The 24176-nt window shown below is 46.5% G+C and overlaps 5 protein-coding genes and 1 long non-coding RNA gene across 16 annotated transcripts in view; 3 read left to right on the top strand and 3 right to left on the bottom strand.

The window, feature by feature from the left end:
• Positions 1 to 9420, bottom strand: part of DIXDC1 (DIX domain containing 1) — a 68165-nt gene extending 58745 nt beyond the window's left edge. For 2 of the 8 annotated variants that reach the window (XM_044386661.3, XM_048217223.2), the window contains exons 1-2: positions 9330 to 9420; positions 8147 to 8238 (exon numbers count right to left, since the gene is read on the bottom strand). In XM_044386661.3, the coding sequence (XP_044242596.1) occupies positions 8147 to 8203 (57 nt within the window). In that variant the 5' untranslated portion in view covers positions 8204 to 8238; positions 9330 to 9420. Of the gene's footprint in view, positions 1 to 771; positions 1170 to 8146; positions 8239 to 9329 lie in introns of those variants that run through there. The other 6 variants (XM_044386664.3, XM_026505764.4, XM_048217224.2 and 3 more) reach the window with 6 other exon arrangements.
• LOC113260060 (uncharacterized) lies at positions 398 to 8595 on the top strand. The gene is made up of 5 exons (XR_006410255.3): positions 398 to 542; positions 2736 to 3082; positions 4045 to 4153; positions 6855 to 6980; positions 7610 to 8595. It is a non-coding gene; the product is annotated as an uncharacterized LOC113260060 (long non-coding RNA).
• Positions 9421 to 9833: 413 nt separating the features above from the next.
• On the bottom strand, positions 9834 to 20270 carry CUNH11orf52 (chromosome unknown C11orf52 homolog). Of its 2 annotated transcripts, XM_026505783.4 has the most exons (5): positions 16889 to 20270; positions 12973 to 13073; positions 12174 to 12211; positions 10946 to 11022; positions 9834 to 10722 (listed from the first exon to the last, which is right to left on the bottom strand). In XM_026505783.4, the coding sequence occupies exons 2-5, from the start codon at positions 13047 to 13049 to the stop codon at positions 10474 to 10476; spliced, it is 441 nt and encodes a 146-aa protein (XP_026361568.2). In that variant the 5' UTR covers positions 13050 to 13073; positions 16889 to 20270; the 3' UTR covers positions 9834 to 10473. The 2 variants fall into 2 exon arrangements, with proteins under 2 accessions (XP_026361568.2, XP_026361569.2); XM_026505784.4 differs by lacking the exon at positions 12973 to 13073.
• LOC113260069 (ATP synthase subunit ATP5MJ, mitochondrial-like) lies at positions 12621 to 14422 on the top strand. Its single transcript, XM_044386668.2, has one exon. It carries the CDS (start codon positions 13971 to 13973, stop codon positions 14220 to 14222), a length of 252 nt encoding a protein of 83 aa, XP_044242603.1. The 5' UTR covers positions 12621 to 13970; the 3' UTR covers positions 14223 to 14422.
• The window catches only part of CRYAB (crystallin alpha B), a 9288-nt gene continuing 1620 nt past the window's right edge, over positions 16509 to 24176 (top strand). Inside the window, exons 1-3 of one of the 2 annotated variants that reach the window (XM_048217227.1) lie at positions 16509 to 16562; positions 22466 to 22864; positions 23982 to 24104. In XM_048217227.1, the coding sequence (XP_048073184.1) occupies positions 22664 to 22864; positions 23982 to 24104 (324 nt within the window). In that variant the 5' untranslated portion in view covers positions 16509 to 16562; positions 22466 to 22663. Of the gene's footprint in view, positions 16563 to 22330; positions 22865 to 23981; positions 24105 to 24176 lie in introns of those variants that run through there. The other variant, XM_026505779.3, reaches the window with a different exon arrangement.
• HSPB2 (heat shock protein family B (small) member 2) overlaps positions 20351 to 24176 on the bottom strand; it is a 9586-nt gene continuing 5760 nt past the window's right edge. Inside the window, exons 2-3 of one of the 2 annotated variants that reach the window (XM_057316970.1) lie at positions 21488 to 21713; positions 20351 to 21003 (exon numbers count right to left, since the gene is read on the bottom strand). In XM_057316970.1, the coding sequence (XP_057172953.1) occupies positions 20525 to 21003; positions 21488 to 21581 (573 nt within the window). In that variant the 5' untranslated portion in view covers positions 21582 to 21713 and the 3' untranslated portion in view covers positions 20351 to 20524. Of the gene's footprint in view, positions 21004 to 21487; positions 21962 to 24176 lie in introns of those variants that run through there. The other variant, XM_026505777.4, reaches the window with a different exon arrangement.

The following is a 24176-nucleotide window of genomic DNA, read 5'->3' as shown; positions in this document are numbered from 1 at the left end:
GCAAATCACAAGGTGGGGCAGGGAGGGTCCTAAACCAGATCACAAGAGAAGGGAATGGAAAAAACAACAGAATTCTGAGAGAAAACAGTGAAAAGAAAAAGGCCCCCAACCAGTCCTAGCCCATACTGCCTGTCAGATCGAGGGTCCAGCCCCCAACTCTCACCCAGAAAGGAGCAAATGCTGGCTCCCCTGAAAGGGACGGGAACTCAAGCAACCTCTCTCTTAGGTCCTGTCTGCCAACCATGCCCTTGGTTGTGAAGAAATCTACTGCCCGGAAAATGCAAAGAGTGATGAACACGTAGAGAGCACATCATGTGGACCACCTCCTCACCCTGCCCTCTCTCAAACTTTCCACCAATGCAATTCCACCCCACCCCTAACTTGGCCCACCCAGTTAGCTCCTGAAATAGAATGAGCGCTCTTGCCACACACACAGGGGCTTCCCTGGGGATTTTCTTGGGGAGAATCCCCGGGAAGGCTGGAAACCACCTCTTCTGGAAGGAGATGACCTCTGAGTTTGTGATCCTGTCTGTTGGGCTCAGGTAAGCCACCAGGAAGGGCATCGCTCAGCTTAGCTGGAGGAAGGCGGCCCTTCAGATTTTTCCCAGTTAGCCATCTCGTCTGCACCATACCCACCACCTTGACCCTTTAGGGCTCGGCGGGGGAAGTGATCTGGGGTCCCCGGGAGGATGGGGGCGGAGAACCCCCTCCAGAGATTAGGCGGGAGGCCCTGGGGGAGGGGAGCTGGAAGTGGGAGGAGCAGACAGTTACCTCATTGAAGCCCTCCTGCAGGACGTCCAGTAAGTTCCCCCGGGTCAGGCAGGCTAGCATTGTTCCTGCCGGGGGCTCCCCGGGCGGGGTCTCCAGGCCAGGCAGCGGCCGCCGCCGCCTCCTCCCTCTGCACACAAAGACTCTCCGCTCAGCTCATTGGGATCTCTCCGGAGTCCCGCAGGCCACTTACTGGAAACCTAGACCCGAGCCAAACTAGCGCCTTCCACTGGGCATGCTCGCACCGGGCCTCTGCCGGAGGGGCCCTGGCGCTGTTGCGGTTCCTATAGAAACAGCTGGGCGCGCAAAGGGTGGAGGGGCGCTGGCTGGCAGCCCCCGGCCAGGCGTGCGTAAGGGGGAGCACCGCGGGCGCGCGGGCGGGCTGGTGGCGCGCGCACGCACACACAAACACACACACACACACACACACTCTCTCTCTCTCTCGCTCTCTCTCTGTCTCTCTCGCTATCTACGTACAACACATACACCGGGCTGGGAGGGGGGGCGTGTGTGCCTACACTGCAGACACATACACACCAGGCCCCCGGCGGGCGGGCGGGTGCGCGCGCGCTCCGAACATACACACACGTGAGCGCACACACATACACTCGTTGACACAGCGGCGGGCGTACCGGCTGTGCATGCGTTTGCAATCACACACGAGCTTACACACCAGGCCTGCAGGCAGGCGTGCCGGCGTGAGCGCGCGCCGCACACGCACACACACGTTCTGCTTTTTTAAGGCCCAACGCTCCACCACAAGATGGGTGGGAAGGGGAGTGATCAGGACTTTTCCCCCCAGACTAGCTGAAAACAGCAACCTTTTTCCATAAGAGGCCTGGACAGTGAGGTTGGACTAAAGAAGGGGAAGCAGAAGAACAGAAAAAAAAAAAAGAAAGAAAGAAAGAGAAGAACCAGCCAGAAAGAGAGGGGGAAGGGAGAAAAGGATAGAGAGAACTTTAGTTATTAACGGTATTAAAACACATGTAATAGAAATAGTAGTAAAGAAATACCACAGGATCACAACAGAAACATAAAGGGTAAACCAAGGATCACCAGGGCTTTACCCCCAAAAATCTGTATTTCTTTTAAAAACAACTGCTAGGGGCGCCTGGGTGGCTCAGTTGGTTGAGCCGCTGACTCTTGATTTTGGCTCAGGTTACGATATCAGAGTCCTGAGATGGAGTTCCACCTCGGGGCTCCCCCCCCCCAGGATTCTCTCTTCCTCTGTGCCTTCCCCCCTGCTCTGTCACACTCTCTCTCTAAAATACATAAATCTTTAAAACAAACAAAAAATAACTGCTAAAATGTAAAGCCCATATTTTTAGTGAGCTTTAAATGATTTAAATGGGTTTTAAATGAAACAAACACTACAGGTGGCTGGGGGATGGGCTAAATGGGGGGTGGGTATTAAGGAGGGCACTTGTTATGATGAGCACTGGGTGTTATACGTAGGTAATGAATCACTAAATTCTCCTGAAACCAATATTACACTATATGTTAAGTAACTAAAATTTAAATAAAAATCTGAAAAATAAAATAAATACTACAAAAATGTCCTGGAGCTTTTGAAAGAGTTAGGTAAAAGCTTCCCCAAATGAAACACAGAGCTATTCCCCACTGTTTCTAGTTATTCAAGTCACAGCCTTGATTATTTTCAGGAATACTAGTCATTTGTACTCTCAGTGCACATTCTTGTTTCTATAGGAAAACTGGAAGCTGAAAGAACACCCATATTATATTACACCTCGTGATCCCAGATGGACAGGAAGGATTTACAGAATGTTAAGGCTCAGAGGTCAGGGCCTTGCCCAAGGACACAGCTGGTATTTGACAAAGGCAGTTTGAGGATCTAGGTCTTTACACTTACGATTTTGCAGAAGGCCCAAATTCCTTCCCCAAATACCCATTGGTAACTTAGCTGGAAAAGTCTTTTCAATCTAATGATCTCCTCCGCAACTCCTCAGCTCACTAGAGAAACGGAAAATCCCTAGGGAGCATCCACAACTAGCAACGTCTTGCCTGAATGTCTAAAGCTGCTAAACACGATGATACTTCTGAGAAAGACACACCCCCCACCCCCAACCACAGCAAGCAGAAAACAGAAGGCCCGCAGAGGTGTTAAGTGGCTGCTACTAATTGAACGCTGTGTATTCGATTCTGGCAAAAGCTGGGGAAAAGCCACGGCACCAAATCAAACTGAACCTGATCAGCCCACGAGTCAGAAGAGCACTGTCCTTCCTAACTAACCGGGGAATTTAGCTGCCAAGAATTCCCCTTGCTCTGACCACAGCTCATGGTGTAATACGATCAGGTAAGTCACTAACCCATGTTAATGCAACAAGGCCCTTCTAAAAGTAAGCGTGAAACTTCCAACAACATAAAATTGCACGCAACACATCTACATGAATAGTGATACAAAACCAAAAAAACACCCATTTGGTGGATCCCTGTATAGAGGATTCCGAGGGGGTGCTGGCCCATCATGCTTTGGACAAAGGAGAAAATTTCGAAACATCAGAGGGAGGTCCTGCTGATAGTTATATGCCAAAAGGTCACTGTTTCTCAAAGAACAAGTCCTTTATCAAAGTAAGACCTGTGAGCTCAATATTCCTAAGAAAAGACTCCTTAAATCACTGGATTTTAAAGCTAAAAAAAAAAAAAAGATAGTTGACACACACGGAGGAATGAAGACTAGGAGAGCTATTTACAGTCACTCAGCAGATCAATGTGAGAGCGAAGATCTGAACCAAATGCCTCTGATGCTCAGCCCTATGCTGTTTGCACCGCACAGCATGCTGGAGGGATTAGAGGGAACTGTGGTGAACAGATACAAGATTTATTATAGGGCATATGGTCCACAATTGCACTATTCCCTAGAAGTCTGTAATTATATCAACCACATATCCTACAGTAGTGGTATGCAATAGGATTTTCTGTGATGGTGAAGTGTTCTGTATCTGTGCCGTCCAATCCAGTGGCCACTAGCCACACGTGATTAGTAAGCACTTAAAATGTGGCTAACGCAAATGTGGGACTTAAATTTAAATAGCATTTAATTTTAATTCATTTAAATTTAGATAGTACCACTTCATAATATTCTGTGCCATTTTCCCCATATAACTATTGAAATGTTCCAAAAATTATAATATTTTCACATATAGTCTGCGTCTCACACTTGGAAAAAATGCAAAATTCCTTTTGGAGCATATACTCTCTAGGGTTTTTGTGCTCGGAAGCTGTGCTCACCACATTTATCATGGTCTGCCTTACCAGGTAACCCAGGTGAAGAACTGAGCCTGAGCTGTAAGCAGCACTAACATTTACTGTTGCCTTCGTCTTCCCCATCTCGCTCTGCTGTCGTATCTGCATGAGAGCTGGGAGGGTAAGTGGGTTAGCTAAAAGACCCAGAAATAACTAGGACAAGGATCTGCACCCCGTAGGGCTGGAACATGGGGAAACTGCGAACCAGTCCAGGTAGCTGGAACCACTCCCACCACTGCTGACTTGTTATTCACTCTGCCTGGGAGGAGACGCAAAGGGTCCAAACTAGCGGCTTTCTGCATCTCTCTGCCATGCTGCCTGATTTCTGAAATAATACTAGACCTCCTCGGTCCTATATTATTTTAACAATAATGGCAGATTCTTCCCTCACCAACTAACAGCTACCCGAATATCTATATACAACCATAATAATAGCAAAATTGAACTTCTGCTATGTGCCAAGCCCCATACTAAGCACTTACATACATTAGCTCATTTGACGGTCACAATTACTATAAACAGTAGGGGTTTTTTATTATCCCCATTTTACAGATGAAGAGAGAGAGAGATCTGGAGGATAAGTAATTAGCTCCAGGCCCTATAGCTAAGTGGTGAAGCCAAAGTCCAGGTTCTTAATCATTACGCAATACTTCTATATGATGCTTGAGACATAAAAGGTATTCAGTAAATGTTCTTAGTTGAATGCATGAATAAATGAGCGGAGGAAACACTGGCAAACTCATTGATCACTTATATTAATACAGATAATATGTTGGCCTAAGTAAGACTATTAGCCTTAAATAGAATTGTCATTCGGTGAAAATATTGACTGTGACTTCTCCCTGTGTAGAAATGTGTGCAATTCACAGCTTCGTCAATTTAATACATCTATTGTGGGCAATCATTAATGACTATAAAGAAGCAGAAAGGCAGTCTGAATAAACAGATAATTAAAATTGTCAATGGAAATATTTTAAATGACTCTGAAATAATTTTTTAATATTTTTCTGTTTTCACACATTAGCGAGTTTCTTGGCAGTAACATATGTTTACAATTTCTACTGCATTTATCTTCAGAGACATCAGCATAAATGTACACAAAAGGGCTCACATCTATCGGCAAAGGCCCCAAAACTGTCCTCGCTCCTAAACTGCTCTCTGTGTCTCCTGGCTTTTCTGCCAGCCTACACCCCTTAATCTTACATAGACAATGCATTCATCCTGCTCAAATTCATCTTCCTGTCAAGTGTTTTCAAACACTCCTTTTTCCTGTCAGATATAAATTCCTCATGCCCCACTCTTAAGGCCCTCCCTCAAATTGCCTATGCTCAGGTTAGCAGGCCCCTCTGTCTCACACATTCCCAGGGCTCATTTTCACCTCCCATGCCTTCACGACTGTCCTTCTGCCTAGAATTCTGTCCTAGAATGTTCTGCTACTCAAATCTTTTTTATGCCTAGTTCCAGTTCTGCTTCCTCCTAAAACTCCTCTGACCACTTTTGGTTTTCTTCAAATCAAGGCAGATCTGATCTTAATCTGTCTCAAATACTCAAGTCCCAGATAACCCACGGTTCATTCCTGTTCTTTTTTCAGGTTTCTGCTCAAATATCACTTTTACCTGTTCAGCCTTCTCTGACCACCCTATTTAAAAGGACAATACTCAGGGCACCTGGGTGGCTCAGTTGGTTGAGCATTTGACTTTTGATTTCAGCTCAGGTCTTGATCTTAGGGTCGTGAGTTCAAGCCCTGCACTGGGCTTCATGCTGGGTGTGGAGTCTATTTAAAAAACAATAAATAAATAAAAGTAAATACATAAAACGACAGCACCCCTTCACCCAGGTACTCCCAAATCTCTTTGCCTAATTTATTTGTATTTTTCTTCCTAGCATTCATTACTGTCTTGTATATTCTGTATTTACTTGTTTGCTTATTGCCAGTGTCTTCCTGCTCAGAATATAAGGTCCATGAGAGCAGGGAATTTTTATGTTTTGTCATTGGTTTATCTGGTTTATCTCCAGAACCAAAAATGTTTCCTGGCACATAGTAGATGCTCAATAAATCCTGGCTGGAATGAATGAATATTCCTCTTTTTATAATTCAAAGGTCACAGCATGTTCTATATTATATCACTTAGCGTTTAATTATAGTTAATTTAGAAATATGCATCTTTGTCTCTTTCAGTGTATTTCCAAGACGGATATAAATAATTCCTGGTATCCTTCTATATTTTCTTCTCTTTCATCAATGCAAGTTTTCATTAAACATTCACTAAATATATTGAGTGCCTATTATATGTCATTATATGCCAGGTCCCATTCTTTCAGCAAAAACACTCAACTCATAGTTACACATAAATACACGAATACACAGAGGCAAGAAACAAGACTGAAAGAAAGAATAGTAAAAGGAAGACTAGTAAAACTAAGAATCCAATATTAGTATGTGGGGACAGAGTGTACAGGGTGAGTGTGACAGACTGAGTGGGAAGAAAAAGGGAAAAAGAGACAGAATGGTAAAAGACTAGAGTAGGATGTTGCCAAAGTAATCACCAGATGCTAGTGCTTAATATAAACTGTACTTAAGCAGATATGCAAATATATTCTACATGAATTTTTGAAATTCACATTTCAAAAGTTATCTGCTGGTTATCCTAAAGGTAAAAATTGGGTTAAGACTAGCGACATCTGGTGGATATTTTGGAAGTGACCCTTGAATTTCTCTACTGTGTAAACGCTACACAAGTCCCCATACCTCTGGATTGCCATTCATACATGTTAGGGCTCCACATTACTAACCACACTATCATGAAATAATCTTTCTGCAGGACCTAAGGTCTCATTGCAGCAGGTAGCTAGATTTCTACCAAGAACCCTTCTATCTCTCAGCCGATGACCCTCTACATTCTGGAAAATGTGTATTTAATTTGACACCAGGATTCTTCTCCTAAAAGGTAACTTATTACTTAAAATGTTCACATCCTTTGACCTAGGGATTCTACTTCTGGAACCCAACCCTAAGGAAAAAAAAGTCTTAAATGAGTAAATCCATTTGTTATTTACAATGGGGGAAGGGAACCTGAAAATCCAACAAACAGAAAAATTGTCAAGAAAATTAGAACCCTTATAATGTTTACCAGACATTTGTAACCATATTAAAACAAACATTTTTTTAAAGATTTATTTATTTTTTATTTGAGAGAGATGGAGAGAGAGCACAAGCAGGGAGAGGGGCAAAGGGAAAGGGAGAGAAGCACTCCCTTTTGAGTGTGGAACCCAGTGCGGGACTGGATATCATGACCCTGAGATCATTATGTGAGCCAAAATCAAGAGTTGGATGCTTAACCGACTGAGCCACCCTGGCACCCCTTGACTCTTGCTTTTTTTTAACTTAATGTTTGTTACTATGAAATTGTTAAAATGTTTGTTTTGGGGGCAGCTGGGTGGCTCAGTAGGGTTAAGCATCAGGCTCCCTGCTCAGCAGGGAATCTGCTTCTCCCTCTCCCTCTACCCTCCCTGCTGTTCATGCTCTCTCCCTCTCTCTCTCTCTCTTTTTTAAAGATTTTATTTATTTATTTGACAGAGAGAGAGACAGCCAGCGAGAGAGAGAACACAAGTAGGGGGAGTAGGAGAGGAAGAAGCAGGCTCCCAGCGGAAGAGCCTGACATGGGGCTTGATCCTAGAACTCCGGGATCACACCCTGAGCCGAAGACAGACGCTTAACGACTGAGCCACCCAGGCGCCCCTCTCCCTCTCTCTCTCTCAAATAAATAAATAAAATCTTAATAAATAAATAAATAAATAAATAAAATCATGGTTTGCAGTATTTCCCAAATGCTCCATAATTAACATGCATTATTTCTTTAACAAACATTTGCATCTTTTAAACTGCATCTATTCTGATTAATTGCCATAATTTTTCGACTTCTCCCTGATTTTATTAATAATGAATCAAGGGAGCTAGACTTTCTACAAGAAGGGGAAGCAAGAAAAGAAAGCAAATATATAACAATTTTTTTCCAGGATCTCAGTCTTGATGGAGAAATCCCCCAGTTGTGGAACTGTACCAAAATTCCATTAATGTCATCACACTCCTTTCAACAGTACACCAGAAACTTACAGAGGGCTCTGCTGGCAGCAGGGAGTTAGAGAGTCTCCTAACCACTTGAGTCCCCATCTTCAGAGTCCCTAGAAAAGCTGGATCGGGGCCACCTTAAAATAGGAAGAGGGAGAATGTACAAAAATACAGGACAGAAAAAAAAAATTCTAAAGCTAAATCAATCTGGTAATGTCAAGCCCCTGCCCCAAATCTATCAACTTATGTCATCTAGACCCTGGTTAGCAGGAAATCCAGCCAAAAATATTATAATCACAACAGGACTATCCCAAGGGTATTTTAAAATCTAGCCATTTAGGCTTAATAGTAATAAAGTAAAGAGCAACGCTTCCCTTTCAGTCAACCAAGAATGCATTTTCCCTCCTCCCTAAGATTGTCAACGACCACAGTAAGAATTCTGAAGACAATCAAGGCAAATACTGGGAGCTCTGCTTATGGCATGCACTTCCATTCCATTCATCCTCAGGAATTACGTCTTAGCCTAGAAAGGTTGCATTTATATTTTAAGGCAGAAATTTTTACATAGCACTTCAAGTTTACAAAGTGTCATCACCTACAGCATCGTATTTGACCGTCATAGTAAATAACCGTTGGAAATAAAGTTCACGTTATTACGCCCCAGATAACAGTAAACAGGCTAGGGAGTTGCTCTACCGATTAGTAGTGGTCGAAGTTTTCTAGCCATTTCTTCCAAATCCACTTGCACTAGGTCTGTGCCAGAGAACAGGCCGGGAAAACGATGGTAATGATGATAACAGCAGCCTACATTTGACTACATACTATGTACTGTTCCAAGTGTTTTAAATACAAACATTCTATGAAGTCGATACTATGATTACCAACTATTTTGTGCTGTGATTCCATTTTCAGTACTGTGTCCGTCTTAAGGAATCATCCCTCTTAGGGATCAATCGAGGGTATTTGGGGAGGATAGCATACAAACTGAAAGGGGACGTGCATTACTACTCGTCTCCAAGCTCTGAAAGTCTGAATCAGGAACTGCACCTAAGAACCTGTAAAGCTCCAAGTAGGCTCAGACCCTGAAACTTCCGCCTCCTTCTTTCCAGTACTCCCCCCACCTCACCCCTCAGTGTAAACCCCTTTCTGATCTGGACGCTCAACCAGTGGTAAGTATATTTTCCAGGCACGCCCCCACCCGCAACCCCCACAACCTTTCAGCACCTACCTCTTAAATCATCGGTGCATGTGGTTCAGCGTCTCTGTCCGCAGCGCTTCTGAGCTCGGCCTCCTCCTGCTACAGCGTCGCGGCTCCTTTCCCGATGCCATGGTGACGCGGAGGCGGGCTCTGGCCCGGACCCGCCCACCCCCAGCCGGCGCGAGCCAGTCCCTGACAACCCGGGCCCCGCCCCTTCCTTGGCCGGCTCCGCCTCCTAACAGCCCAGGCCCCCGCCCCGCAGGCCTTGACCCCGCCCCCTGCCTCCCTGACCCGCCTCCTGTGGGCCGAGCCCACCCCGCCCCCCTGAGTGCCAAGACTGGACCAGGGAGCTCCGCCTTCTGTAGATGGAATCCCGCCTCCTGGGCGTCCAACCCGCACTGCCGCTGGGCCCCAGCCGAAGCCGGAGGGGTCTGGCGCGAAGTGTCTGGATCTACCCGCTGTCCTCAGGCTGAGCGAGACCTGCTTTGCTTACGTAGAGCCTGCAGACCCCCACCCCAGAAAACGCACCAGGCATGTTCCTTATGCCATTTATTGATCCTAGCAGCTCCGCGCCTGCGAGAGCCAACAGTCCAGCCAAGGGGAGTTTCCGGGCCACGCAGTGCTGTCAGTGACTTGAAGTACTGGTAACCCGTGGTCAGAGATCGCTTCCTCCACGCCTCAGCCCTTGCCCTCGTTTGTTTAGGTTCTGGGACCCTTGACCCAACCACCGAGGGAATTGCCCAAGCTGGCTCTGGGGGCTGTGTGCAAGAACTCAGAATGCTTTTCCAGAGCACGTCTTCTCCTTCAGCTTTGGAGTTTAAGGTGTGTAAAAGAGACACCATTAAATTAAATGCTGGGGTAACCTGTCCTATCAGCACTTTCCTTGAAAGCAGGGGCGAAGTAGGGGTCGAAAAACTTCCTGCACGCTCATCCTAGCCCCCTTCATTTTGTAGAACTCCATCCACCCGTAGCTAACCCAAATATGACTCCAAGCTAATGGTGGCCAGTAACAGATAGGCCTCGGGGAGGGGGGTTAAGACTGGGGGCACTCACAAGGGCTCCGGGGTTCTTTAGAACGCGGCACCATCTCTGGGTGCCAGCCAGTTCCCCAGTGCAGATCCTCCCCCAGGGAGGAGTGGTAAAATGAAGGAAACGAGTCTGTCCTCCCCAGCGCTCACACCAGGGTCCCGTTCTTGCTGTCATAGCGGGGTGTGGCCTGGGGGAAGCGAAGGGTTGCGTACTGCGTAGCATTTTCTAACTGCTTGTGCTTCACGTCCAGAGCAGAGCGAGGCCGGGTAGAGCTGCACACTTGAATGTCTGCATAATGTAAGCTGCTCTCCTCCCGCCTGAGGCCTTGACTCCTCTCCTGAGACGTGGGCTTCTCTAACACCTGTTCATAAATATGTCCTCTTGTATCACGGGCCTGCAAGAAATGGACAGCAGTAAGGGAGATTCTTGGCTTGCTTTTGTCCCTCACCCACAAAGCAGGGTCGGCGATTCTGATGTCCCTTCGCTTTGCTGCTTTGTGGGGCAGAACCAGCAAGTTCTGGTTCAAGATAACTGAGATGTGTGGCAGGGAGAAAAAGCGGAGTCCTCAGATCCCATGTCAGAGCCGCCCCCTGGGAGGGACGGAAGACTGTCATTACCTTTACACCATTCTGTGGCTGCGGCTGCGGCTGTGGCTGCGGCTGCGGCTGCTTCAGCGTCCGTCTTGCTTGGCTTCCTGAGAAGAAGAAATCCAACTTAAGTTCATTCTCTCTTTCCTGTCCCTACTGAGGTTGCCTTCTTCGAATCTCTGTTAAACTATTATGGTGGGCTTTTAACTAATCTCCCTGCCTCTGCTCTCACCTCTTTCACTGCTGCCTTTCCCACATCCAAACTCCTTTCATGCTTGGCCCATCATATCTTCCATCCTTATTTTTCACTGGCCCCTAAAACAGGCAGCAAATACATGTTGAGAGCCCATTATATGCCAGGCTGTGTGCCACACTCTGGGGATAGAAGGATGAGCAGACTATTTTCTCTGCCTCAGGGAGCTTACAGTCTACTAGGGGAGACAAATATGTATACTGACTGTTACAGTGCAGTGTGGTAAGTGCTCAGCCACACCGAACAATCAGCCACTTTCAATCAACTCAGCCTCTTCTTTCCTGTTTTCCTTCCTTCCTTCCTTCCTTCCTTCCTTCCTTCCTTCCTTCCTTCCCTTTTTTTCCTTTCTTTCTCCTTTCTTTCCTTTCTTCCTCCTTCTTCCTTCCCTTCCCTTCCCCTTCCCTTCCCTTCCCCTTCCCTTTTCCCTTCTCTTTCCCCTTTCCTTTCCCCTTCCCTTCCCTTCCTCTGCATGAGATAATTCCACTGCCTACCCTTTCCTCTCTGCTCCTCTTCCAGCTTGGGAACTTGCTATTAATCCTTCAACGTTGGTGTTTTCTCCCATTCTCCCATGATATGAGTGTGAACCTATTATAGTACTAGCAGACTGCATTGCATTTACTTGTTTCTGTGTAAACAAGTCTCTCAAACTTGATTTTGAGCTCTTTGAGGACCGACTGAGACAGTGCATCCTTCTTGTGCCTCGCTACCTCCTTGGGACCCAGCAGAGTGCCTCACACACACTGTCAGTGCTTAGTTAATTTTTGCTGGGCGAATGAAAGAATGAGCCACCAACCTTGCCACTCTAAGATAATGGAAATGATCAGACCCAGAGTTTCAGAGCTGGTCTCGAACCCCAGAAGATTTTCTCTGGTGTACTATCTCCCTTTAACCCTTCCAAGGCTACTCCTCTTTTTCATCATTATGCCCTTTCCAAAGACACTGGTTCTAGCATCTTCTCTTCTCCAATTCGACCACTAAAAGCCCCCGCCCCCAACACCCAATTACCCGGTATCTTTTTCCTCTGGGAAGTTGGTGGGCAGCTCCTGTGAAAAGAAATACAGATCACCCATATGTAAGAGTCTTGGCCTCAATCTTTCCACCTTCATCATTTGTTCTGTGGCCTTCTTAACATTCTAGAATGACCTTCTCTCACTTCCCTCTAACAAAGATTCACCTTAAGTCAGTCTGAAAGCATTTAGCAAGGGTACCACATCTCTCCCACAAGGATGGTTCTGGAAGGTGGAGTGGTACAACTGACATAACCAAACCCAAAATACAGCCTAAGGCAACCAGGCACAACATGCCAGGGATATAGCTGGGTTGAGGGCTATTCTGGGATTGTCTAACAGGCTAATCCCAGCAGAGGGTAAGGGAAACCTGCCAATAATGGGATATTCCTGGATTCAGAGACCCTCTTGCTGCCACTTTAGTGCTTTTTTTTTTTTTTTCAGGGTCTCTGCTAACATGGGGTTCTCACTCTGGGAGTCACAGAAGCTGCCACAACCAGGCTAACAAGTTAGGACACCTCAAAGCCCTTTTCTAACAGGTGATCTCCCTCCCTGCTTCCCTGTCCTTGTTTTTAATTAACAGAGAAAGTGAGAGATATTTAACCTTTAACATGCACAGCACAGGGAGGTCTGAATTTGGTGAGTGACTCAGCTACCTTGTCCTTGCGGCAGGACAGACTCATTTTGGAGCCCCTGGGGTCCCCGGTGGAGCCAGTGTGTCTATGTGATTGTCAACTGTTTGATGGCCAGAGAAAAACACTTGTCTGAGGAAATAGGCTGAATAGTTTGGGACTTACTCTGGATGCTTTTTCTTGCTAGTACATTTCCAAACTCTCACCAGAGCCAACCCTATTTGTGTGACTTCTGTCTCCATAAGGAAATTTCCTCCTTTTGCTAACTAAAAAGAAAGAGAGAGAGGGAAGGAAACTTCCAGATCATGTTCATTTTACTACTGTGGAAGAATCATGATTTTCCCACACATATTTGACAGAGGTTTGTGTTTTGGTTTGACTTTTGGTTTTAATGCGGCTTGCTGAGTTGACAGCAGATAGAATCACCATCTGAAGTTTACAGGTGGTTCAGAAGAAAAGCTTTGAAACCACTTCTAGGTCTTTCTACTTCTGCCACTTCAGCTCTTCCTTTTTTTTAACCTCTGTCTAGTCATAGCCTTATCCTAGCCTCTAATTCTTTGTCCCTTGTCACTACTGTTCTCCTATTTACTTCTATTTAAATGGATAAACAGAACATAAATTCTAAAGCAACAGATTTGGGTGACCCAATTTTAGTGAATGGAGCCTGTTCCCAAGTTGGATACTATGCAATGCCTGGACACAACCTAAATGGAATATTCTGTTAGACTCAGAGTTGATAGGATTTTACTTTTAGCTCAGAATTCAGGAAACTAAATGGGCACTCTCCTATATTGGCAGTATGAATAAGAATTGGTTCAATTTTCCTGGAATGCAATTGACAAGAAGTATAAGGAGGCTTAAACATAAAGTGCATACCCTCTGATGTAGCAATTCCATATCCTAAAAATAAGCAGGCACAAATATGGATGCTCATTGTAGCATTATTTACAACTGCAAAAAATAGGAACTATCCTATATGTTCAACTTTGGGAACTGACTAAATAAATAGCATCACCAATAAATGGACCACTATACATCCATTTAAGAAACATGTTGGAAGAACATCTAAGAGAATGGAAAATCTTACTCTTTAAGTTAATAAAAAGATAATAAGGCATGTTTTGGGATACAAGCTAGGCACATAGGCATTTCAAAAGGATTACATGGAGGTGACTTTCCGAGTCATTGGCCGTGCGGGTTGGGGCGGCCTGAGCCGGGGGTTCTGTGCCGAGATGCTTCAGAGCCTCGTTAAAAATGTTTGGATCCCTGTGAAGGTCTACTGTACCCGAGTTTACCAGGAGATTTGGGTAGGAACGGGGTTGATGGGCTTCACCGTTTATAAAATCAGGACTGCTGATAAAAGAAGGAAAGCTTTGAAAGCTTTGAGTCTTGCACCTGCTCATGGTCACCGTTAATCAGCTTTATTTGGAGTACACATCAGATGGCACGTCAGTCTGGCTGAAAATCTCCGCAAACTCTGTTAGGTGGGAACATGGAGCATCGCTGTATGCTTGTAGACGTGTTGTCTCCTTTGTGGCATGAATAAATGTAACTATGCAGTATACCAAAAATAAAAGGGGGATTACGTGGAAATAGACTAAAATGTTCCTGTCATTTATGGTTGCTATAAATATATTTAGAATATTTACGGTTGCTTCTTATTTTCTGCTTTTTGGGATTTCCCAAATTTTCTACAGTGAATGTGTGTTACTTTTGTAATCAGAAAATAATAATAATGATATTTTAAAATAAAAATCTTTTTAATTGTCATACTGTCTTGAAGTCTCTGTAAGTTTGAGATAATGAGAAACAAAAGAGAACAATACCCAGTCCTATTAATACGTTAAATTTTTTTAAAGATTTCATTCATTTGAGAGAGAGGGGGAGTGACTGGGATGGGTAGAGGGAGAGAGAATCTTAAGCAGACTTTGTGCTGAGCACGGAGCCCAATGCAGGGCTCAATCCCATCACCCTGAGATCATGACCTGAGTGGAAACCAAGAGTCAGACACTTATCTGACTGAACCACCGAGGCACCCCTGGTCCTACTAATATTTTAAGAGGAAAAAATATGTTTTGGTTGGAGTATCTGGGGTAGTGTTTCTAGCCAGGCTCTCGAGTCAGACCGATGGTTATCAGACTAGCTGTGTGACCTTCAGCAAGTTTTTAGCCTAATCAAGCTTTCATTTTCTTATTAATAAAATGAAGATAATAATGGAGCCTAAACCCCATGCACTATTGGAGGAATTATATAAAAAAATAAATGTAAAATACTCAGTTAGGTGCCTGACATATAATGAACATAAGTAAAAGCCAACTGCTATGATTACTACCATCAGAGGAGGAACTAACCAAAAATGAAGACTATGGGGGCGCCTGGGTGGCACAGCGGTTAAGCGTCTGCCTTCGGCTCAGGGCGTGATCCCGGCGTTATGGGATCGAGCCCCACATCAGGCTCCTCCACTATGAGCCTGCTTCTTCCTCTCCCACTCCCCCTGCTTGTGTTCCCTCTCTCGCTGGCTGTCTCTGTCTCTGTCTCTGTCAAATAAATAAATAAAATCTTTAAAAAAAAAAATGAAGACTATGAAAACTTGGAACAAAGGAAGTAAAAGAAACTCTGACACCTTTTCTCTAGAAATTCTTGGATGTCGGGGCGCCTGGGCGGCTCAGTTGGAGAAGCATCCAACTCTTGATTTCGTGATGATCTCAGGGTCGTGAAGTCGAGCCCCCAGTCGGGCTCCCCATTCAGTGCAGAGTCTGCTTTCCCTCTGCCCCTCCCCCTGATTGCACTCTCTCTCTTAAATAAATAAATAAATAAATAAATAAATAAATCTTTGAGAAAAAAAAATTCTTGCAGATGTCCCTAAATGTCCTATGTCTGTGGGACATCTCAGAGTTTAAAAAGTGCTTCCCCCACCCATTCCTAATAACGTTCTGAGAAACTCATTACTGTTTCCATTTTACAGATGGGCCAACCAAGGCCCTAGAACTCTTTCTACTCAAGAAGGCAGGAGCTGAATTTCCCATTATCACTATGTCCTTTGCATCTGTCATTATACCTAGTACATATAGGCATTCAATAAAATATTTGTTTAGTACATGAATGAGTAGTAAGAACAGGACTGGAATCCAATGTACCGATTCCAAATCACATGTGCTTTTCAATGTACCTTATCTATTTCTCTGAATATAATGATGATTTTTTTCACGAGCAAGACATCCTCAAGACTGACCAGGCATGGAAGGTATAGCTAAGAAAACACTGAATAAGATTAAACCAGGTCTGGGGGTTTAGAATGGTTCTCCTCTGGGAAAGAACAGTAAAAACACTACAGATAATTTATTGTGAGGCTTTCACATATTCTCTGCTCTTCAAACCTACGATCTAAACAACACAGGTCATATTATCTATATTTATATGACTGGAAAAAAGCAAAGTTACAGGACTTGCCTAAGGCCACACAGCAAGTAAGTGTGAAGTTCTATTCAAATAGTCCATGGATACTCTCCATCTCCCCACTTCTGCCCTTTTAAATAACATTTCTCCAAAGTTGATTTGCTTGATTGGGGAGGCAGTATTTTGTAGTGGTTGAAAGTATGGGCTCTGAAGTCAGACAGGCCTGGATTGGAATGTTGGTTTATTTGCTCACTAGCCATGTGACCTGGGACAAGCTAACTTCTCTGAGCCACCTCCCTCATAGCATTGTTGGGAAGAGAGTGCTTGAAAAGTGCCTGGAGCATAGTAAGCTCTCAAAGGTTAGTATTATGATTATCATCTGGGGAAGAAGGGAAGGGAGCGAAAGGAAAGGAGAGGAAGGCAAAGAGAAACCATGCCAATTCACCATTCCAGTGCCGCTCTGGCCCCCCGACAGTCAGCAGGCTTGTCTGTGTTTTCTGAGGCTTTTTGAAAGGAGTGAACACAGAAAGAGGTAATGCTCTGGTGATGGCACCCGGAGATGAGCCAGGCAGAGGGAGGTGGCAGAGGGAGGTTGGTAGACAACTATCTGCAGGCTTTCTCTTATTCTCTGGGTCTCCATGTCCACCAACAGAGACGTTACCCTCCACCCTCTGCCCCTACTCACCAGCTTCCCCCGCAGCACGGCCGGTTTCCCATGGTGCTCTGTCTCCGAGGGAGCCCAGCTGTTTTTCTACATACAGAGGCTGGTGCATTTCCTGGTTCCTGGTTTAGCCGGGGAGTCTCTGTCAGTGTCAGATTTCAACCTAGCAGGTTGGACTTTGGAAGCCACCTGCTGGAGTGATTCCCAGGTGACTGCTCCCAGCCAAGGGGGAGAGGAACACACATGGTCTCCAGGTGAGAGCTATCTCTCCTTCGGGATTTGGAGCTGCTTTGATGAAGCCATGAACTTTGAGCTTCAAGCTTCAGTGAAAAGAAACGTGAGACAGAAAAGGGCTCTGGGTTTCCTTAGGAAGTGTTTCTCTACTACCTCTCACTTTCATTGAAATACATCCTCTATAATGGAGGTAAGAGTCTTACCTTATGTTTCCCCAGCACTACTCAGGTTTAATGGAGTTTCATTTGCAAGGTAACCAGTATCAGTTTCTTATTATCCCCATCCAGAATCTGGGTTTGAATATGGGAGTCTCTTGGAAACCTAAATTTAGGGAAATGGATTCCTTTTATAGTTGCCCTTGCTTTTGGAATTAATGTGGGCAAATCACTTTTTTCTACGAGGGTGAAGGAGAGGACTCAACTCATTGCCTAATCCCCTTTCTCGTCAAAAATCATATGGTTCCACGATTGGAATGGCCTCAGCATTTCCTGACCACTTACTTCCTCATGCCCAGTACAGAGCTACGGAAGCTCCACGTCCACCCCAACTCAGCTTCTCCTTCCAACGACCCAACATCAGACTCATTCCACTCTCTCCAGTGAGCAAGCTGCAGTTGGGCAAAGTCCTCCGTAGAAACTATGGGCTCTGGGAGAATTTGTGAAACCCGCAAGGCTTGTCTTCAGGGCTCACACGGGGAGTTTTCACTAAGTCCTCGCTATTGTTATTACTTCTTGTCCTCAGCTACTTGTCGGATGGCAAAGCGTCTCACTTTATTATCTTGTGCTGGATCATTGCACTAGCCTCTTCACGGCTATGCTTCTCCCCAGCAAGTCCTTCTGTTATCCTACCATTAACTGTATTCTTTTCATCCTGATACCCAAATCTCTTAGCCTGGAAATCAAAGCCCTCCACAATCTGGTCCCCTTTCAGCCACTTTTTCTAATTTAAAGGAACATTTTAAAGAAAAACACCAAAGAGATTTTTATGACCAGAAACTCTAAAGGAACCAACAGTGTATTGTGCTACCCAGAAAGCCTGATATACCTTAAGCAGCATTAATGGAATTCGAGAGCGATAAACACAGGTATTGATGATTCCACTGAAGTCTCTAACAGTCAGCCCGTGATTGGAATAATAATTTTGGGTCTACATGTAGAATTTCGAGTTACATTGTCAAAAGGTGGTGTGTTCAAGAGAAAGTTATCTAGGTGATAAATGGTTTGGAAAGTTCTAGGCTGGCTTAGTCAGAGAAGCATGCAACTCTTGACCTTGGGGTCATGAGTTTGAGCCCCACATTGGGTGTAGAGATTACGTAAATAAATAAATAAACTTTTTAAAAAGTCCTATAAGATATGGTTAAAAGAATTAGGTATGTTTACTTGGGAAAGAGAAGCTTTAAGAGGATGGGATGGTTATTTTAAAATATCTGAAAGGGACTCCCAAGTGAAAGAAGGATTGCATTTATTTTCTGGACATAACGAGACCAATGAGCAGAAGTTACTGAAATGAAGATTTGAGGTCAATAGAAGGAAGAATTTATAAGAAATACATCCAAAAAGTTCTGATGAAGAATTGCCAAAAAAACCCTTATGAAGTTCTAAGTTTTCTGTCACTTAAAATGTCTCAAAAGGAAGTTGACTAATAGTTGTAAAAGAATTTGAGTGGTGTGGGGATTTGGACTAAATAAGAGGTTTCAATTTTTTTCTAGCCAAGGAACACTCTCTTTGAAATAAAGCTCACATAAAAATAACAATTCCAAAATAGATCAATGGAAGTGTTCTGGTTGAAGTCCTAATAGGATCCTTTCTAGTCTCTTTTTCTTCTCAACTAGATTAAGGTTCCTGAGAGTAGACAATAAAAGAGCATGGTTTTTTAAAATTTATGTTTATAATGTATAGTGTATTACTTGGAGGTTGAGAAACATTTGTTGAATGAATGGATGAACAAACGAATATATCAATAGTTACTTCTCTGAGGCCAACTTTCATTTTTGATAAATGATCATGCTTTAACCAAGAATTGAATTCTTTGAGTGAGGGCTCTTATCTCGGGAATCCACAGATCTCTGAGGGGTATATGAATGGATCTCAAGAACCTATTCAAACTGTAAGGCAAATTTGATAGCATGTGTATTTTTTCTGGTAAGAGGATCTATTCCTTTTGCTAGATTTTTCAACTGGGTCTGTAACCTAAAAAAAATTCAGAATCAACCACTTTAATGGAAGAATTTCAGGTGTCCACCACAATCTGGTAAAATGTATATTTGGGGGCAAGGAGGTCTTTGGGACACTTCTCAAATCAAACACGTGCATGAACAACAGAGAGTAATTGAGAAGCCAGAGACCCATGCTTTCCTGAACACACCATGTCCCAGTACTAAGACTCTGCTTCCAATTGGGACACCTGGGTGGCTCAGTTGGTTAAGCGTCTGCCTTTAGCTCGGTTTATGATCTCAGGGTCATGGGATCGAGTCCCACATCGGCTCCTTCCTCGGCAGGGAGCCTGCTTCTTCCTCTGCCTACTCTGCCTGCTGCTCCCCTGCTTGTGCTCTCTCTCTGTCATAAAAAAAAAGAAAAAAAGAAAGACTCTGCTTCCAAAGGAGGGTTCCCTGGCCATCATCACCACACAAATAGCCCTAGTCCCCCTGCATTTAGTCTTGGATTGGGTGGGTGATTCAGTGATGGCTCTCTTTGGGATGTTCCAAGATTAGAAACACATGGTTTTTTTCATAGGCCTCCCCTATGCACAGGTTGGAGAGACTCTGTGGTTTGGTGACAATGGCAGAGGCTTCCGTGTCTGTGCCCTTTGTATGCAAACTCCACTGCTCAGTATTAGAGACCATTTTCAGTGGACAGACCTTACTCTGGGAAAACAGGGCTTTAGGCAACTCTCTCCAGCCTAAAACTGATTTCCCAACCCCTACCCAAAACAGGCCAGACAGGCTGGAGACCCTCGTTTTTGTGTCTCTAATCACCAGCTCAGACAGTGCCCTCTGGGCTGTTTGGATGGCATATCCCTTTTCCCTCCCAGGATCACTCTCTCTTTTGTTGCATTGTGAGAAAATTATGGCTAGGAATTTGATCTGGAGCCAATGTCAGCTTCCGGGTATGATCTCAGCATCCAAGTGTGAGCTCAGGGTGCTGTGACGTTGGGCACATCTAACTGAGGAGGTTTTGTCTAGCTGGCTATGACCCCCTCCCTCCCTGCCCATCCCATCGTCCAGGCCACAGAATAGGGAGCAGCACAAACAAGGCCCTGAGATTTGGGTTTATTCAGCTCCACCCAGAACTAAACCGAAGGCTATGACATGTCTCAAGGGACCAAACCATACATTGTGGGCCATGCACTCTTCCCTTCCCCCAAGGATGCTGCTACCTCTGGGGTGGTGGGCAGCTGCTCATATCACCGTGGGAGGTAGGAAGGGGTTCACTGCGTGCTGGCTCCATGGCACTCGGGCTCCACTCTGGCTGCCTCCTCTTCTTCCTCGGGATCAGGAGGTGCAGGGAGCAGGGAGATGTAGACCTCATTGACCTCTGTGTCCAAATGTCGGCCACCCCGAGGTGCCTCCAGGTTAAGGATGCCATCATGGGAGAGAGCAGCGCGGACCCGCCAGGGGTCCACATCAGCAGGCAAGACATAGGTGCGGCAGAACTCTCGGGACACGAAGCCGTGGCGGTCCAGGCGCTGGGGGTGCCGGGCAGACACCTCCAGCAGGTTATCCACAGTCCTCACGGTCACCTCATCTGGGGTAAAGTGGCTGACGTCCAGAAACGCCTGAAACTTGCCCTCACTGAGCCTAAGCTCAGAGGCCCCTGCCCTGCTGCCCTCCCCAGCTGCGGTGGCCCGGGGCCGGACATAGTAGCCATGGTAGAGGGTGGGGGTCAGGATCTCTTCCGGCAGGAGGCCTGAGGGGCAGAGAGAGAAGGCAAGAGGCAGGATGAGGGAGAATGAGGTGGGAACAAGGGTGAAATGAGGAGATCAGGAGATGAGGACCTGGGAGAGCAGCGAGGGAGTCAGGAGAAGTAGGAAGAGGAGGCAGGGGGACACAGGCTACAAGGTGGCAGCTGGAAAGAGGGGATTGAGATAGGGAATGAGATGGGGGAGGAGGAGGGCAAACCAAACAAGGACCCAGAAGGGGAACAAGAAGGCACACCAAGGGGGACAGGGCCAGGTATCGCAGCATTGCAGGCAAGGCATCTGCACCGAGGTCAGTGGGAAGGGGACAGAGCCCTGCTTGGCGGGGTGGAGAGGGAGCCTGCGGTGGGAGATGGCTTGCCCCAGGAGTTCAGTTAAGCCCCGAGTGGGGTAGACGCCAGTACCGTTGGGAGGTCAGCCCAGAATTTCAGGAGGTGGGGGTGGGAGGCAAGGGGGGTGGCGTCTGTACCATACCTTCTCCGAAGCGCTGCTCTCCGAGGCGGCTGGGGTTGGCAAATTCGTACTCGGTGGTGGCCGGGTGGGCATGTGGCACAGAGCGGCCCGACATGGCTGCAGAAGTGTTGGCGGCCCTGGTCCGAGGTGCAGCCCCAACACAGCAGCGACCCCTCCAGCTGCCTGGAGAGCCAGGGCCCGGTCGGAGGTGGAGGCGGGGTCTACACCACCCAAAATAGTGCGGAGCCTGTGGGGGAGGGGCGAGGAGCCGGGCCCCTGAGCGCCAGCGACAAGTGTGTGACCAGAGCCGCCTGGACCCCCGTGCCCCCCCCCCCCGCACACCCTTCAGCTGTCGCAGGCGGCCTGAGGGGACAGCTGGGGGTCTTGGCTGGGCAGCGAGCTGGGGAGGGGAGACTGGTGCCAGAGGCACCGGAGAGGCCTAGCAGAGACGCTTACAGTTTGCACGTTTTCCACATCTCCTCCTCTCCTAAGTCCCAGGCACCCTGCCCCCTACTTCATAAAGCTGTCCTGGTTGTAACGTTCTGCACAGTGTGTAAAGTGAAAGATGCAAAAAACTTTCCCACCCTTTCTTTGGGGTGGGGTGAAGGGTCTTCTGCCCAGATTAATGTCAGGGTCCTCTCCTGAACCCAGGTCAACCCGGGGCACCACAGAGATGCCTGGCACAGGCTTGTTGGTGATCACTGCTCTCCTCCAGGGACCAACAAAGAGTTAATGTCCCTGGGGCCCAGCCTAGGAAGATTCCAGTTCCTGCCCAGGCCCAAGATAGTTGCTGGCCCAATTCCCCTGGCACGCTGGGCTGGAGAGGAGGAGGAGGGGCACACCACCCGCCTGCTTGGGATTCCTGACTCTGTTCCAACTCCAGAGAAGAGAGTGGTAGTGGGGGGGTGCCACTGGGTGTGGACGGAAAGCTAGTGAAACAAGACCAGGACAGACAAGTCACTGGCCAGCTCAGACGTGTTTGTATTTCTCTTTTCTTAGCTCAGTGAGTACTGGGTATGTGTCACACTGCCAAATCCCTGATCACAAGTCTCCATGAACGGGCGGTGAGCTGGGATAATAAAACTCCTGACATCACCATTCCAGAAGCTTCACAAGACTGCGTATATAAGGGGCTGGCTGTAGCTGCAGCTGAAGGAGCTGACCAGCCAGCTGACCCCCTCCACTCACCTAGCCGCCATGGACATCGCCATCCACCACCCTTGGATCCGCCGCCCCTTCTTCCCCTTCCATTCTCCCAGCCGCCTCTTTGACCAGTTCTTCGGAGAGCACCTGTTGGAGTCTGACCTCTTCCCAACTTCTACTTCCCTGAGCCCCTTCTACCTTCGGCCCCCCTCATTCCTGCGGGCACCCAGCTGGATTGACACCGGGCTCTCAGAGGTAAGTCTCTGCCAGGATAGGAGAGCTGTTCCTGGAACCTCTTGGAAACATATCCACCTGCTCTCCTTTTTCTCCCTGCTGAAATCTGGCTATGTCTAAGTGTCGTAGGCACTTGCATGGCCACCGGTGAAGCTAGACTAGGCTACTGTTTCTTTCCCCCGGTTCCCTGTTTGTATTTGATGCTCCACTGTATCCTACTTACTGCATTTTTTCCATGTGCTGCGAAGATCACCCTCTGTCCCCTAACTTCTAATTAGGATGCCCGTTTCTGGTTTGGTTCATAAAGAGCTGCAGGGAAAGAGCTGCCTTCAGACTCCTTTGCTCACCTCTTCTAATATCTCATACTCCTGACTAATGTTAGCATCTCAAGTTTCAGAGTCAGGAAAAAAATCCTGCCTCATTCTGAGCTTTTCACCTGCACTGCATGGAGCTGGAGACTGCAAACACTATTTACTTTCTTTCTATTCCTTCATCTCTCATTTTCCAGGTTTCTCAGGGCTGTGACAGGGCACTGACCTGGGTTCAAACCTAATGAGTGAAGAATGTAGGTCCAGTCTTGGGACCCCCACTTGTCCTAAGAGGGTGGGAGAATGGGGTGAACAGATAAGGTTGACAGAGCTGTCACAGAGAACACTCTGGTTTAAAAATATTCAAGTGTGAATAAACAGAAGCTGAGTGAGCAAGGGCTTTGGAAGGACAATCAGGGCCAGCAGAACATTCCAGATTGAGTGGGTGGGAAACTTGGCAGAGGCCTGAGTAAGAAGAAGGGGCCTTTGTCTCACAGACAAATGACAAGGCCAGGCATTGGGGTCAGAGAGGCAGCAGAAGCCATGCCCAGACCCATCCTTGTGATTGCTCCCTTGGGTGGCCTGTCTTCTTTCCTGTCCCTGTAAATAAAGTTTGGGTCTGATGACCACGTGGGATGCCTTGGGTACCACTGTGGTGGCTCTCCTGAACCAGAGAGCCATGTTTATTCAAAAAGAGACTTTTAGCCAAAAACAGGAGGATAATCACCTGGACAGAAAGCAAGTCTGCAGAATGAAGAGACTGCACTAATGTCAACCACATTCCTACCATCTTTTCTCCTACCCCTTCCTCTCTACCTTGCTATTTCTAGATGCGTCTGGAGAAGGACAGATTCTCTGTCAACCTGGATGTGAAGCACTTCTCCCCAGAGGAACTCAAGGTCAAGGTGTTGGGAGACGTGATTGAGGTGCACGGCAAACATGAAGAGCGCCAGGTGTGGAGCTTGCTCTCTCTTCTGCTCATTCATCCAGGGCGTATGATACGCCAGACACTCCCATCAGCCCCT

Source organism: Ursus arctos, unplaced genomic scaffold, assembly GCF_023065955.2.
Source record: "Ursus arctos isolate Adak ecotype North America unplaced genomic scaffold, UrsArc2.0 scaffold_22, whole genome shotgun sequence".
NCBI lineage: Eukaryota > Metazoa > Chordata > Mammalia > Carnivora > Ursidae > Ursus > Ursus arctos.
Note: the sequence above shows the minus strand (reverse complement) of the source record. Positions and strands in the feature narration are given on the sequence as shown.